The 15241-nt window shown below is 37.4% G+C and overlaps 1 protein-coding gene across 4 annotated transcripts in view; it reads right to left on the minus strand.

The window, feature by feature from the left end:
• Nucleotides 1-269: 269 nt before the first annotated feature.
• The window catches only part of HIPK3 (homeodomain interacting protein kinase 3), a 101675-nt gene continuing 86703 nt past the window's right edge, over nucleotides 270-15241 (minus strand). For 3 of the 4 annotated variants that reach the window (XM_057410960.1, XM_057410959.1, XM_057410961.1), the window contains exons 8-16: nucleotides 14963-15086; nucleotides 12203-12324; nucleotides 11918-12042; nucleotides 11648-11809; nucleotides 10689-10985; nucleotides 9654-9794; nucleotides 6370-6605; nucleotides 5962-6089; nucleotides 270-4316 (exon numbers count right to left, since the gene is read on the minus strand). In XM_057410960.1, coding sequence (XP_057266943.1) covers nucleotides 3840-4316; nucleotides 5962-6089; nucleotides 6370-6605; nucleotides 9654-9794; nucleotides 10689-10985; nucleotides 11648-11809; nucleotides 11918-12042; nucleotides 12203-12324; nucleotides 14963-15086 — 1812 coding nt within the window. In that variant the 3' untranslated portion in view covers nucleotides 270-3839. The remainder of the gene's footprint in view (nucleotides 4317-5961; nucleotides 6090-6369; nucleotides 6606-9653; nucleotides 9795-10688; nucleotides 10986-11647; nucleotides 11810-11917; nucleotides 12043-12202; nucleotides 12325-14962; nucleotides 15087-15241) is intronic. The other variant, XM_057410962.1, reaches the window with a different exon arrangement.

Here is a 15241-nt window from a genome sequence, read left to right on the forward strand (position 1 = left end):
ATCTACACCAGACAACCTTTTTCTAAGGGTAAAAGTGGGACATCCAGGACAAAGAACCTTCAAGGTTTGTCTATGCTGTAGGCAGAATCTCAAGCTCCTCCTAAACAAGCCTTGAAAGTTAATAAAATTTAAGCTTTCTGAAAGAAGAGCAGCTTAGTCAGTTGATTAGATCAGAATTTGAGAGCCCTCCCTGCAAATTTTCATTATTTTTACCTTAATCCATCAAAGAATGACATGACACAGCAAAGAATGAAAGCCACCAAAAGTCATCTGCTGCAATATATATTTTAATTCAAAGTGAATCTTGACAGTAATACACCATAAATTCTTATTTTGACACTCACCAAAATAGTCACCTGGAAAACCCGCTTTTTGTGACAAAGTACAGAAGGCTTGGTCACATTTAAATCACTGAGAACTAGAAAGAAATACTATCGCAAACTGTAAGAGACATTACATCCATAAAAAATTTTCCCAGTCCTCATATTGTAATATTGCACAGTGCAATTGCTACATGGCAAACTAGTGTAGCATAGAAACCCAAAGCAAAAAAAAAGCCACAAGTCTACAAATTGTTAAACAGTAACAGTTCAAACTTATTAATCAAGTCTCTAGCACTGGGTATTTCTAGAACAAGTCTTCCTACAGCTTGCAGTGTGTGATTTAACTTTTACTTAACACAAACCGAGTTAATTAGCAGTAAAAAGAGAAACTGTAAAAATTAAAACAAAAAAAAAGTTAATACAGTAGCATATCTGACCAATAAAACACCCTGAAGTTAAAAACCGAACACAAGAAATTCATATAAATCTTGCAAATTAAAGTAATATGCAATTCCAGAGTCATGCAGTGTTTTATTTAAAAAAGGCATTAGAAGGGTAAGGTGTAGAACTGCTTCCCAGAGGATGGCTTTTTTCCACAGAAAAGGCCCTCACCCTGAAAGCTGCTTCAGTTTTCTGTTCTGCAGACGGGCCTTGACCCTTGCAGAGTGACAGGGGTCTGTGCTCTCAGAGTGTACTGCAGGGTGGGGTAAGTCACCCCCATACGCTGAATTTAAGCTGTGATGGGATCCCAAATAGCTCCTTCTTTGAAACGCAGACATTTCTAAAATGACAATACCTCAGAAGAGCAGCAGATGGAATTTGGGGCACATTTACAGCAACTTTGTCCTGCGCACACAAGGATTCTGTTGTGATATACAGATAATTGTGTCAACTTAACAATCACGTTAGCTAAAAACCTTAAGCACAGTAAAAAGAACGTACAGCAAATACATCAGACCAATGAAAATCCCCATGGCCCCAGAAAAAAAAATGCAGTCTTTTTTTTTTGTCTTTTTTTTTTTTTTTGTAATCACAATACAAAATCCATTTACTCCATTTGCATTGGTGCTTCTTGGTGTGTCCACTGCCTGCAATGGAGCGAGCACCAAAATCACACCGCTTCCCAACACAAGGGAGTGAACAGAAAACTACCTGCTGGACCACACAGCACAGGTTTGAAGTGGTAAGGTGGACATCCATTTCGAGCATTTTCTTGACTCCCTATATTTAGGCTTTCTATATGTGTTGATATAATTCCAAATTCATCAGGATATTCCTAGTTGCTAATGTATACTTTATATACACACACTTGTACAAAATGCATAGACTTGATTACTAAAAACGCTGAAACTTTTGGGAAAAGTTAGGCTTCTTGATTTTCAGTGTGATTAAAAATGTACTGCTGGTATTTTAATTATTTTTTATGATCTAATACTGTTGTATTTTAGTTATTACTTAAAAAATAAATCAAATGTAGGCACATTTATTTCATTCAGACATTCATTAAATAAAACACTGCTTGCATTAGTGGAGTAAAGAAAAAGATTACCAGTTATTAGCTTATTGACAGAGTTAAACTCAAATGCTTTTCACTCTTATTCCAGTCAACATCGCAAGGATTGTATTCCAGATTTTGTTTAAAAAAAAAGTTAAGTCAAGCCTGCAAGATGCAGCTTCTGAAGTGTCTACACAATGCCAATATGAAAACATAAAAAAATTAAGTTACATCAATACATCCACTTATATGCAGTGATGAGCTCAAAGTTAATGGAGATAAAATACTGATGCAAATAACACACCCCAAAAAAACATATGCAATCATCTTCCATCATTTACAGGATAGTAGTTACGACACTTCAAACATGAAAACAAAATAAACTAAAAAACAAAACCCAAACCCCAGCTTCTATTTCATGTAATTAGACTTGTACAGAAATTAGAAGGCTAAGAAAGAACTAGTTAATCACCTAATTTCACAGCTATCTGAAGTGGCAATCATTATATAGCAGCTTATCTATGATACATTCAAGATAAATGATACAATTTATTACTTGCCCATAAGTTAAAACACAGCCTCAGCTTAATACCTTCTGTAAATCCCATCTCTACACTACAGGATACTTGAGGTCTATGAAAAAGTAGCTACCTTTTATAGGAAATGGATGATTAAGTCTTTGGTGCTGCAAAAGCAACTTCATTTGAACAAAACAAATTAAAAAAAAAAAAAGAAAAAAAAAAAGGGAAAAGACACACTTCCTAAGGAAAAAAGTAATGCAAAAAGCATGTAAGTGACGTCCCTGAAGGAATGTATTAAATAAGCAAACACCCGCAGCAGGCTAAAACAAATACCATCATGTCAAAAGACTAAAATCTCTCCCATGCATAAATGAAAGATTGCACACAAAGAACTCACATCTTTTCAAGCTTCAATAGTAAATATTCTGCTACTAGTTATTAAATACTGCATGGTTTGCTCAAGCTAAGATGAAATCCCATCATGGATCAATGAGCACTTGGCTTTTCCTTTCCTTAGCTAGTCAGTCATGCCTACTGCACCTCTAAATGATTTATTATATCCAATTAGACAAACACTTGTAAAATAAACTACTTGGGCTGTATTGCAGTTCCATTTACCAGTATGAAATACTGTGTTGTGTGTCACTACTCAATAGCTACTGAATCAACTTTTCTTAAGAACTATTAAAGGCTTGTCTTGAAGCTAGATCATTCGGGGGGGGGGGGGGGGGGGGCAATAAAAAGACAGCAAAATTCAGCTACAGCAAAACATGCTGCCTTCTTAGGAAGGAAAACACACCCAATACTAAAATCAGACCACACAAAACCCAAAGAATGAGCATTACGCTACCAAAAAATCAGCAGATCTGAATTTTTAAGTGCTGCAGTCCTCAACATTTCTACGTAAGTAATAACAATAACAACCTCAAATATTTAAGGCACTATGTGTGGGAACAGTTTACAATGCAGCTGAGATTATTAGGACAACAACATTTAAGAGCAATGTTTAGGCTTTTTTTTTTTTCACCCATGCAAAAGACACATGCAATGTGAAAAACAGCTCAACTCTTAGATAAGTGACTTGACATTTAAACACCAAGATACGCAATACAAACAAGTTACTTCTACACTGTACTGCTGACACATGTGCATCTGTTGCTCTGGTTCTGTACACTGAATGGCTTCCCAAATGTAGACGTGTCTTGCACTAGTTAGAAGGCAATTTTATAAAAAATAGCAGGAGCAAAACAGGTTTCTGCTCCCGTAAGTCACCTGTCTAAAGTTACTATATAAGAAGATAACATGACCAACGACAAGTTATACCAAATGTGCAAAACACATTAAAAGTGAGTTTTTTTAAAGCTCAGAGTTGTTTAAATTGCACCCAAGTCTACATGATTTAAAAAAAAAATTCCTGTTGTGCCATGGCTAATATTTAATAAATACCATGTTTCTTCTTAAATCAAACTTCCACATCATTGAGCTTCCTCAACAGAGTTCTCACATAAAAGGATACTGGCTGAGTTTTGTTGGACTCAGTGGAAATCCTGTGTAAGCAGGTGATGCTGCAATGTATGAATGCGGTGGGAAAACTGGTTTGTACTGAGTCTGATGAATGGTTGGGGAAGGTAAGAGACGGGGATTTATACCAAGTGGAACCTGTTGTATTATACCACTAGGATGAGTTATGTTGTACGTTGGGTGTTGTAACAAGGGTCTTGAGGTACATGGCGAGGCAAGGAGGTGGGCAACGGGTGCAGCAGTACTAAGGGGTGCTGGCGACAGGTATGGGAGAAGAGCAGGCTGTCCTCCAAGCTGGGGACCTCCAGAGAGGGGAGCATGCACGGCAGCGTGGTTCGGACTTCCCTGAGGAAGGGAGAACGCGTGGCCGGCAACACTGGCCGGGACGTAAGCCTGCTGCCTCCAATGACCGTAGTTCCCGTTCCACTCCTGCAGCCCAGATCCAAAGTGCTGAACCTGTCCACACATAGAAATGAGCAAGTGTTAATGTTTCTAAGTATAAAGAAAGTTTGAAAAAACTGAAGAATGCACTAAAACTAATTAACTTAAAATAAAGAAAAAAATAGAGACAGGAATAATTAAATGCTTAAACAAACAAAAATAAAATTTATTAGCTATTTAGATAGTAGCACAGACGAAATCTGACAATAAGAGATGGTGAACAGAACACAAGTTATTGTAATGCTCTTGCAAAAAAAAAAAAAAAAAAGAAGGAGAAGAAAAAAGGATAAAATGCCATGCTGGGCTGTTTTAACAGAAATACCATGTATCACATGAGCAAGGTGCTTATTCCACTCTACTCAGCACTGGCTTGGCATCAATTGGAAGTGCTGCATTCAGTTTGGGCACCATAATGAGGCACAAAGAGGACAAATAGGAGAGAAATTTTAGAGGAGAGCAGAAAAAATAATAAACGGATTGAAAACATCTGAGACAACTAGGCAAACAGAAGTCTAGGGCTGTGATCACAGGAAGATGTGACAATCGGTAACAGTTACAAAGAGAAAGCCTAAAAATCAATTACTTCCTTTAAATGCTGCAGACTTCAAACTACACAGGGCATCTACCAAAGAAGGAAGGATCAGCATAAATTTCTGTAATTAAAATAACATTCTACACTTTCTGCCAAGAGGCTAAGGAGCTGCTGTCACTGAAGAGATTAAAAGTTAATACTATGCTGATCACATTAAGGTTTGCTTAAAATTAATTAAACAAATCCTTCTGCATTATCATGCAAAAGGGGAGATCAAGTCACCCACCCAAATGTTTCTTTCAGTCTAAACTATTCAAGTTATTATTGGTAAATCCTCTTATCTCCCTATAGCATGCTTGTTTTTAGTATTTAACTTACAATTTCATATTCACAGTTACTCTGCAAGGCTTTGACAAGGCTTATATTAAATGCACCTCCAGATACCTAAACAAAAGCTCGGTGCAGCTACAGTTCAAAACTAATTAAATAAAAGCGACTTCAACTTCAGTTCTCAGCCATAGCAGACACATTTATTATGTTGTTGGGAAATGATAAAAGTAGCTTTCAAATTAATTTGGCTGTCTTCCAACACTGGATTGAACTACAATCACAACCTCTCTCTCCCCGCCAACCCCCCTCCACAGCTTCACTACCTGGAAGTAAAGGTAAGAACCAGTTGGGTTAGCTAAGCTCTATCCTATCTCTGGATACTCAAACTACAAGCATTCTCATGCACACTATTAATAGAACAAGAGTGAACAGAGCTGCAGTTTTTAAACGTGTACTATTGGGCATTTTAATATTTGTACGTAGGAGAAAAAAATATTAAAGTATTTTTCACTTTGTCTCATGCTTTGATTTTATATAGGCATTGCTAATTTTCCCAGTATTGCTTTTCTATCATTTTAAAAAATAAAGTCAGCTGCTTTAAGAAAATGACCAAAAGTGAAAGATACTTATGACTTGCCCAGTAAGTTGAAATCCATTTTTCAAGATTTGAACAGTTCTGTAATCAAGGTGTTGAAAACCTGCAGTTGCCATTGACAGCAATTGAAATTGTAAGCAGTCAGCACGTTTGGATCCTCAAGACAGAAAAAGTACTTCTTAGAAGTGAGTAAGTATACATACCTGACTGAAGTTCACCTGTTGCTGATGGAACGCTGATGCCAGTTTTTGCTGACGGTTTCCTACAATAGAAGAATGGTTTATCCTTCCCAGGACAGATCGACCCTTTTTCAGTGGCTGGCATGGAGCATCTTCCAAGATATAAAATGAACAATGTTACAGTTTTGTTGTCACTATTGTTTTTTAACAAAAGTTAGAGAAAGTTTCGTTTGCTTCAGCATACAGGGAGAAATAATAAAATAATACGCTAATTAAAGTCAAAACCCAACACAATTTAGCAGTGTTTATTACAGATTACCAGACAGATGAATAGGTCAAAATCTCCACATATACGGCTATTGAATAAATGTTCAAATTTCTATTCTTATTTACTGGTCTAGAAAGAAAAAAAACACACCTGGACTAACTTACCTGTATTCACCATCTGTTCATCAAGGTGTAACCTGTTTTGAAGTCTCACTGGTGGTACCACTACTGTGCAAACAGCTGACTGGCTTTCAGGCTTAACAGATACTCTCGCGTCTTTATTTTTATTGGTATTAGCTATGAAGCCATTTTCCACAAATGGGCTGTCATGTCCTGAAGAGTCTGAAGTTGGGGAACCATCTACCGTATCACATCCGCTCTCTTGTTCGTCATCTGACATACTGTCCAGAAATCAAAGTATTGCATTGAAACGACACATTTTTATAACACAGATGCATTTTACAAAATTATTGCAGGAAACGTACAGAAATGAAGCTACTGCAAGGTGGATAAAAAAGGTCATATTTTAATTATACAAGCATGGATATTCAGATGGCAGTTCAACATTTGAGCTATACCACCCAAGGTTTATAGGAAGGAGATAACTTCTACATATTTAGGTGCATAACCCAACTTGTACCCACTTTGTAAATTATTTCTTAAATAAACCACTGAATTCTACGTTTTTAGGAAAAATAAAAGGTTGAAGAAGATAATTTCATTTCTTTCTGAATCAAAACATAATTTTTTATGTCTCCTGATGGTTATTACACTAGCAAATGAGAACATACTGATCTAATTTCCTTCTAGAAACCAGCCACATCACAGAGTCTGTGAAAAGCTGTCCCTAGGGCCCTTGAGAGTCAGGAAGAGAGATAACATGCTGAGGAAGCAATCTGCATGGCGAAAGGCAGCCCCCTCTCATCTGCAGATCAACCACCAGCAGCCACGCTAGACCATATCTACTGAAAAATGATGTCTTTCTGAAGCTCCTCCAAAGAGCACCGCCTGGCACGATTGACAGATTCTTTGTCACGGGTTTAGCTGAAGGAGACAAACAACCCTCTCTATCTACACAGCGTCTATGACAGCACCTGTGGTCTTTGGAATCCATCCTGGTCAAGTGGTGCAAACTCACTCAACTCCACCACTGCTTTTACCAAGGCAGCTACAAGACAAAGAGGTGAAGAAACCAACTCATAATAACAGCCTTTGCTAACATTTAATGAAGCTCCATGCTTCTATTAGAAGAAGAAAGGGCTGAGAAGAAGTTAAATGTCAGCTGCTGGAAGTGAAACCAAAGTTCCATCAGTGGAACCAGAACCAAACACATATTAGGTAACAAGTAGTAAACAACCTGGTAAAGAAAACTAATTTACAATGAGGTATACTTCCAGAAAATATATTAATCTCACTTATGTATTATTACACAAGTAAAAGGGTACATCACGGATGCATCTCTATCAACAACAAAAAAGCAAATTAACTAGTTCTCATCTGGGATTGTGCCAGGTATGGATTATATAGAAAGCAAGAGAATGGAGCTAACATGAACAGTATGTGCTAATGAATAAATAAGTGTAGATCGTAACAAAATTCCTGGTTAAAATTTAACCATCTGAACAGAAATTCTTCAAATGCTTCTAGTTATTTTCTTGTTTTACAGTCAGAAATGACAAATGCTTGAAAATAGGACCAGGGATATATATCTGGTTTAGTTTACCTAGAGAACTCTGGCAACTTTTAATTTCAATATCTTCAAAGTTCCAGAAATCACAGAAATTTGTTTGGGATTATCTTCTACATCAAGCCACCATGCCAAAATGAAAAATCTATCCACATGCTCTATTACTATACTTCTGTTATTGGAGCTAGCTGGATGAGTTGGATCAGTTTAGTAACCTTACAGAAAGCTAATCCACCCCTAAACCTGTGCCTGGATTAAGCATAACACAATGCTGCATCTTGAGTAAACAAAACCTTTCCTTAGTCCTAGCACTCATCAGACTATACATGCTGTCTCCTCTGAATACACCTTCCAAGCCCTCGAGAACAACCTACCACACCTTTCAGTGTATTCAGTGTCCAATAACTGCAGAGATTTGTTCACCCAAGATTTCAGGCCTTACAAAACATCAAATAGATTCCAAAGTGGTTCATGCACAAGTTGGTTGGTTGTTTTTATTCTGAGGGGAGAAGATTGTGTTTATATAAACAGAATCACTGCTATATGTAAATTATCCATTAAAAGCATCATTAACTCAGGCTGTCCAAAATTTCAAACACATAAATCTGCCTGTACAGACTAGCAATTCCATTCCCTCACCAACACATGCTGTGATAAAAATCTTCAGTTAAACAAACTGGTTTTCCATTAAGACTCCAATCTTACTCATTTTGCAAAATGAAACTGCTCCGAATTTGAATCACTCTCTTCCATACAGTAAGCTATTCTACAGAAAATGGGAAGTGAACTGAAGAATAAAAATGAAAGAACTCGTCAAGCACCTACAGGTTGCTTGAAGAAAATCAATTGTATCCCTAGCTCACAGTATTTCTGTGTGATATTGGGTAAATCATATTAAACCAAACCTTTTGTCAATACCAGCAACTACAGATATCAAGTATTTCTTGGTCCGCAAACTCATACCTAGGAATCTGATTTGTAGAAGTGCCACAAGTAGCTACAATTAAAATTTCAGCATATTAGCACCAGAAGGACAGGGACTAAAATGAGACGGAAACCCATCTGCAGGTGCCAGAACGTCCCAAGTCAGTAGCAACTTCTGACTGAGTCACGGGTTAAGAGTATCACACAGAGAGATGCTTTAATGTCAAGCTCTCAGGTACTGTAGAAAAAAATGCCATAAAATAGTTCAGATTCAAGTTGAATGTTTCTCTAAGAGTGAATTTTGAATAATGTACAAAAATGAAGGCTTAAGCTAGATGTCAGATATTTTAAAGCTGCTCATACGAGCAATGTTCACATAAGTGATGCTTAGGGCTGACAGAAGAAAAAAAAGGCATCAACGTCATTAAAGATTACAAGATACACAACGGGACAACAAGAGGGTGTGAAAATGAAAGATGTTCTGCTAACTTCAAATCTGTCACCATCCCACTTTGGCTTACTTAATTTTGCAACCATAGAAGATTTTTGTTCTAAAGGAAGCTGCATGCAAGATGTTTATATTTTCTGTATAAACATCATTCATTCAGTACTCTGAAAAGTTCCAATGTAGCAAGACAGATCTGTTAGGAACAATACAAGCACAGTCTACTCTGTTCAACTGTAGGCCAACAGATTAATTTTTAAATACATCATTCAGCCTCACCAGATGGCAATGTAACAAAAAGCACTTGCTTTTTTTTTTTTTTCTACTTTTAGTATAAGCTGAGTCTGCTTTATATTGGGACCTTTGTTCATTGAAAGGGGCACAATGTTTTACCTGTTGGTTCTCTTGCAAGGAGATGGACTAGACTGCTCGGAGGAGCTGGTACTCAGAGTGCTGTCAGGACTGCTGAGAGAACACACGCGATCAATGTTGAGGGTGCTCTGGCAGGCTTCGCAGTCGAGTCTGCCTTTACACCTACCACACAAAAAGAAAGTGAGCACACATCCCACTTCTCGTTTGTTCTTTCCAATGCCATTGACTTAGGTGTAATTATGGAATAAAAAGGGTCCAGCTAGTAGAAAAGATCCCTGAAATGTAAATTAATATCCAATTCCTTTTGTCTTTTACATCCAAAACAGATTTTAAACCTTTTTATTGTTCTTTTGAAATTCCAGGCTAATCATGCATTTTTTGAAACCTACTAAATGAACAAATTTTTCACTGAACCAATACTAACACAAATACATTAAAGCTTTTACAACTTGCTTCAAAGCAAGTTCAGTGCTCTGAAACATTTGAAAAAGTTTAGGTTTAAAATACATGTTCTTCCACTTCAGAATCATTACAAGCAAAAATAAAGTCAAACAAACATTAAATTTTTAAGCCCTCATTGAAAATGAGGCATGCTCCTTTGATAACTTTGTGGAAGAAAACCCTTTTGGAAGACCACACTCAGCATCTGCTTTTACATCCAAATGCACACCTTTTCAAGCTGCTAGACAAGTATTTATTACTCATATATATGTAATATTATCTACTGCATGCTACTGCTAGAATGCCACCATTGATTATACAAAGCCGTAAGACTAACCTTCAACAAATAAATTGGGTATGACAGTATTAAGATGAAAAAGCATGCTAGGCCTGAAAGTATTCTGGTTTGAAAATGCCTAACATGCACAGATTAAAGATGCAGACTTCTAAAAGAATATTTCCTTTTCAAATAATATACTGCTACAGAGTTACCTGCTTAGTGAAATTTGATTGGCTGTGCACTGTCTTTTTTGAGTGCAGTCATTAAATGCAGTACCTATGCTAAGACAGTTATATTTAAAGAGCACCTTAACAAAGGTACACATCGATTCTTACTCTGACAGTGAATGCGTTCGTCCTATGTCATCGTCATCTGTGTCACTGCTGATGGTGATCACACTGACTGCTGGGCTGGGGGAGCTGGCAATGAAGATAGCCTGGCGCTGTTTGGTTGCACGTGGTGAATCAGGATCCAGCCTGACCAATGCTTCACAACAGTTACTTTCCTGTCTTTCTGAGTTAAGATTGTCCTGTGCTTCTATACAGTTTATTCTCTTTATAGCCTTCAGGTTAAGTATCTTTGGAGCTATAAAGGCTGAATTTTGGATATTGGTATTCTGTAACACATTGCTCCTGTGAAGAAAACACACCATTTGACATTTAGTGACTCTGTAGCAACAGACCTGAAAACTGCCAGATTTCCTGCAGAGATTCTCCCTGAAAACAAAAGCAAGGATTTCATCTAGAGGCTACCAGCTTAATACAAGACTGCTGATACTGTCCTTTGTTACCCATGCTTTCCTCTTTACTAAGCATCCCCCACCTTTGCAAATACTCTGTATAGCAGTGGGACATATTTTCTTTAGCAAGCAGCTGAAGAATTTTTGGCTACCAGTAAAAGAAAAACTATTCTTAAGATGATTTTAAGGTATACTGCAACCCTGGTACCTCTTTTTTATTTTCAGTTGTCTAAACCTGATATATCTTCATCCCCACAGGCTTAGGAATATCTCATCACAGCTACTTCATTATATTCTTACACCTTCCCAAAGGCTATGAAGACAACTTTGCACATGCTATTTAAGAGGAGATAAAACTTATTATTTCAAGTTTTTTTCCACTTAATCTGTATTATCAAACAACATTGAAAACACTGGGCAGAAAGGACAAATTTTCCCAAGAGACTGTTCAAGTAAAACTGCCACTAACAAACATGTCACCATTACAGGCTATTCTCCTGTCTACTGAACAGCAATGGCAGCACCATCTTTGAATGTTAGAAACATTCTACCAACCTGTTCTGACAGAGTCTGTTCCTCTTGGTAGCTGCAGGCTGAGGCCAGACAACGTGTGCAATGCCCACACTAATCGGCTGAGGGGCAGACAAGGTTATCTGATGTGTTAGAAGAGGCTGCGGTATCACTGAACTGTAATGGGTGCCCTGGGTAATCACCTTCCTGAAGAGAAGCAAAGGAAGTTTGATATTGCAACTCATTTGCATCAGCATCCATAGATCTTGTTAAATCAAAGCCATTAAGGTGTCGCACACAAATATGTGGGCTTACCCCCAGTCTCCAAGCCTCTGTGGGCCAGCCACAGGATCAGAGGCCAGAGTTGTAGCAGGAGCTGCCACCGGTGCTACTTGCTGCCACGCAGGAACCAGTATTTGCTGGGTCTGATTCAACCAAGTCTGCAGGAAGCAGAGAATATTTCATGACATAGGGAACGACTGAATTTACATTAGCTGCTTGTAGCTCCTCACAAAACAGAAAAGGGGCTGCAACAGAAACTGACAGGGCAAAAGTATTTGCTAACTGATAGTAAGATTTTTACTTTGAAAGCAAGCCAACCTGAGAAAGGAATCCTGCTTGAATCTGGAGTGGCTGAATTGCATGGGCTTGGGTCACCAACGGAACTGCGTTATCCACCCTCAGGGAGAAACTGGTGGGTTTACTATGGTTTGTAGGAATTCCTGTCAGAGAGAAAAACACATATCCCAGCTTTCAGAAGAACATCAGTCTTGCATACATTTTCTGAGCAAAATGCAAACCTAAAGGATAATTTTATAACCTATTTTTAATGTGTTTACAATCTGATTCCATAGTTAAGACTTTTGAGCCAAATAAGTCAACACCTAAAAGATTTGTGTGCCATTACGTACCTGCACAAGCCTTTGATGCTGTAATTGGCATCATTTGATGCTGCCAATAGCTATTTGTTTGGAAACATACAAGACATTGGAATGATTTTGGCAGAAAGTTCTGCAGAGCTAAATGTTTACTCTTGATCAAGAGGTTACATTAAAAGCATTGGAAAGGAAGCAGAAAGTAAGCAGAACTGAATTTCAAAGCTTCTCACAAGTGACTTTTGCACATTCCATGCTCTTCCAGCTAGCTGAAATCCATTTCTCTCTGCTTTTATAGCTAGCAATGCCATGCATTAGATGCCCCTATTTGTTACTACCCCTTCTGTGGGAAACAATGTCAACCTTTCTGTGCATACCATCAAATATTTGCAGTAGAATCCATAAACCTATTCCTCTCCTCATCAAAATAATGCAAATCATAGCACTGTTAGAATATTACCACAACAGCATAATAGGAAATAGATGCATTTCATGCTTTGTATATATTTCATTATTGCCACAGGAAAGTAACAGATGTATAGGAACGCTGCAATTTTTGACATAATAATGTTAAACAAAATGAAAGAGGAAATTTTTCCACAGATACTACAACAGAATAGTTATGCTAGAAAAGAAAATACTGTCCGGGCAAATATACTGATTTCACATCTTCTAAGTGCACTTCATCTCTTGTCTTTTAGTCAAAGACTTAGCAATGGGTGTTTGGAGGTAACTACTAAAGAACTATTAAACTAAAGGTTGAAAGTGTTTTGGTTTTGTTTTATATCTTTACAATAAAGAATGAACAAAAATCTTCATCTGATGCAATTCTCTCAAGTTGTAACACAATACTAAGTTATGACAATGCAGTCCACAGCTTTTAATTTTGAAACACGGCTGATTAATATTTTCCACACAGCCCTCTAAAAGAGCAAAATCTTCACTCTGCCAGAAGTAGTGAGCTTTAGCATTTCAGATATTCAACAGCATCCGTGCCAGCAACTCAACACCTGTGTGATGGACACAACATATTCCCTTCATTCAAGCTGCAGCAGAATTTAAATTTGGAAGTTTATTGCCATACTAAGAATACAGTATATAGATCACAGATAAAAGTATTTCTTTGTACTGTTTCCTTTTCCATAATCACTTTATTCATCTGGGCATAATGAAAACAGTAGAGTTTTTAAAGTATGCACTATGTCATTGTCTCAATCATGTCGACAATTTAAATAAGAAATCATTTAGCCACACTAAGTGCTCAGCAAGAAATATGTCTGGAGCTATGCATTTAGTTCATACAGCCCCTGACACCGCACAGTGACCACTTGGAGCTTTCACGAGTTTCTGAAACCCAAGACAGATGCAGCAGGCACAAATAACATTACTGAGAAAGTATGCTTTATCTTTCTTTATCTAAAAAGATAAAGAGACTTCCTGGGCTCTAAGTTTAGGTTGAAAGTGTTCTGGCATTTTGTTTGGTTTTGTTTGTTGTCGATCCCCCTTATAAAAAGACAAAACAAGTGTTGCTTGATACATTCTGAGACATACATGAAGTTTTAAAGATTCCTCAAAAAAACTAAGACCTATGTTTGCATTATACAAATGCATTTGTTTAGGGAAACAGAGGGCAACTGCATTACCACGTGTCCTTCCAAAGATGCCTATGCTTATTTGGATGTTTTCTACACTGGAGAAATACATTTGTGCTAGCATTTCCACCTCACAGTCTTTCAAATGGTTCTAAGAATCGAATTCTCAGCCAATTATTTCTTACAATAAATACAAAATTGTATGCTTAAATCAATTTTACCCTTTGTAATACGGGATAGTTCAGCCAATTTGCCCTTTCCTCCTCACAGCACAATGCAAGGACAATTCTCAAAGATTCAGTGATGTGTTTTTCAGACATGAGAAGCCTGTGGCAGCTGTATCAAGCTGTCCCAGTTCATCATAACCATAGGACAGTAAACATGACACTGTTTACACTGGGCACCTATGCCCTTAAAAGAAGTCCCAAGTTTCCTGATGTTTTCTTAAACATTCATAGTCCAATAAAAACTCCCAACTTTATTGTCCAGATTTGCCACAAGTGTTATAAAAAAAAACAACACTGACATTCACTTTATTTTTCTTGTTTCCTCTCAAATTTTATTTCAGAATACCCTCCTTTTTTGCTTCGGCTTTTACACTGTGTTCCTCTATTTTACCCAGGATATGTATATACACACATATGTATGTGTGTGGGGTACATGAAGATGGGCTCTGGATTGCTTAACTAATTTTCTGCAGAGGCTGATTTGCTCTTTCTTTCAGAAAGGTGCAGTGTATCTGGACTTGACTTACCTGCTATTTTTTTTTAATTAATAAAATTAAATTATTTTAAATATATAGCTTAAGGATATAATAGAAAACTCAAATACTGCTAACAGACAGATAGTGATGCTTGTATTTTAGGAACTGTAAGAATTACAGTTAAACATACCTTGAATAGCTGGAGGACATATAATCAATGCCTGTTGGAAAACATCACTGCAACCAAACTGAGCAGCGCCTGCCTGCAGCGGTATCCCTTGTTGCAAAACTGAATGAGTAGATGCAGTTAATTCCTATGGGAACAGATGCAGTACAGGCAACATCGTAACTGTGAATCGAAATCTCTCACATACTTGTCCCACCAGCTTATATAATAAACAAATAAAACAACTTCCACAAATTAAAGATTTCGGACATTTTACAGGAAGTAATGCCGTTTGACCACGGG

This window comes from Pezoporus wallicus, unplaced genomic scaffold, assembly GCF_028554395.1.
Source record: "Pezoporus wallicus isolate ANWC-B61680 ecotype Strahan unplaced genomic scaffold, APGP_CSIRO_Pwel_v1 contig_5958, whole genome shotgun sequence".
In the NCBI taxonomy this organism is placed as follows: domain Eukaryota; kingdom Metazoa; phylum Chordata; class Aves; order Psittaciformes; family Psittacidae; genus Pezoporus; species Pezoporus wallicus.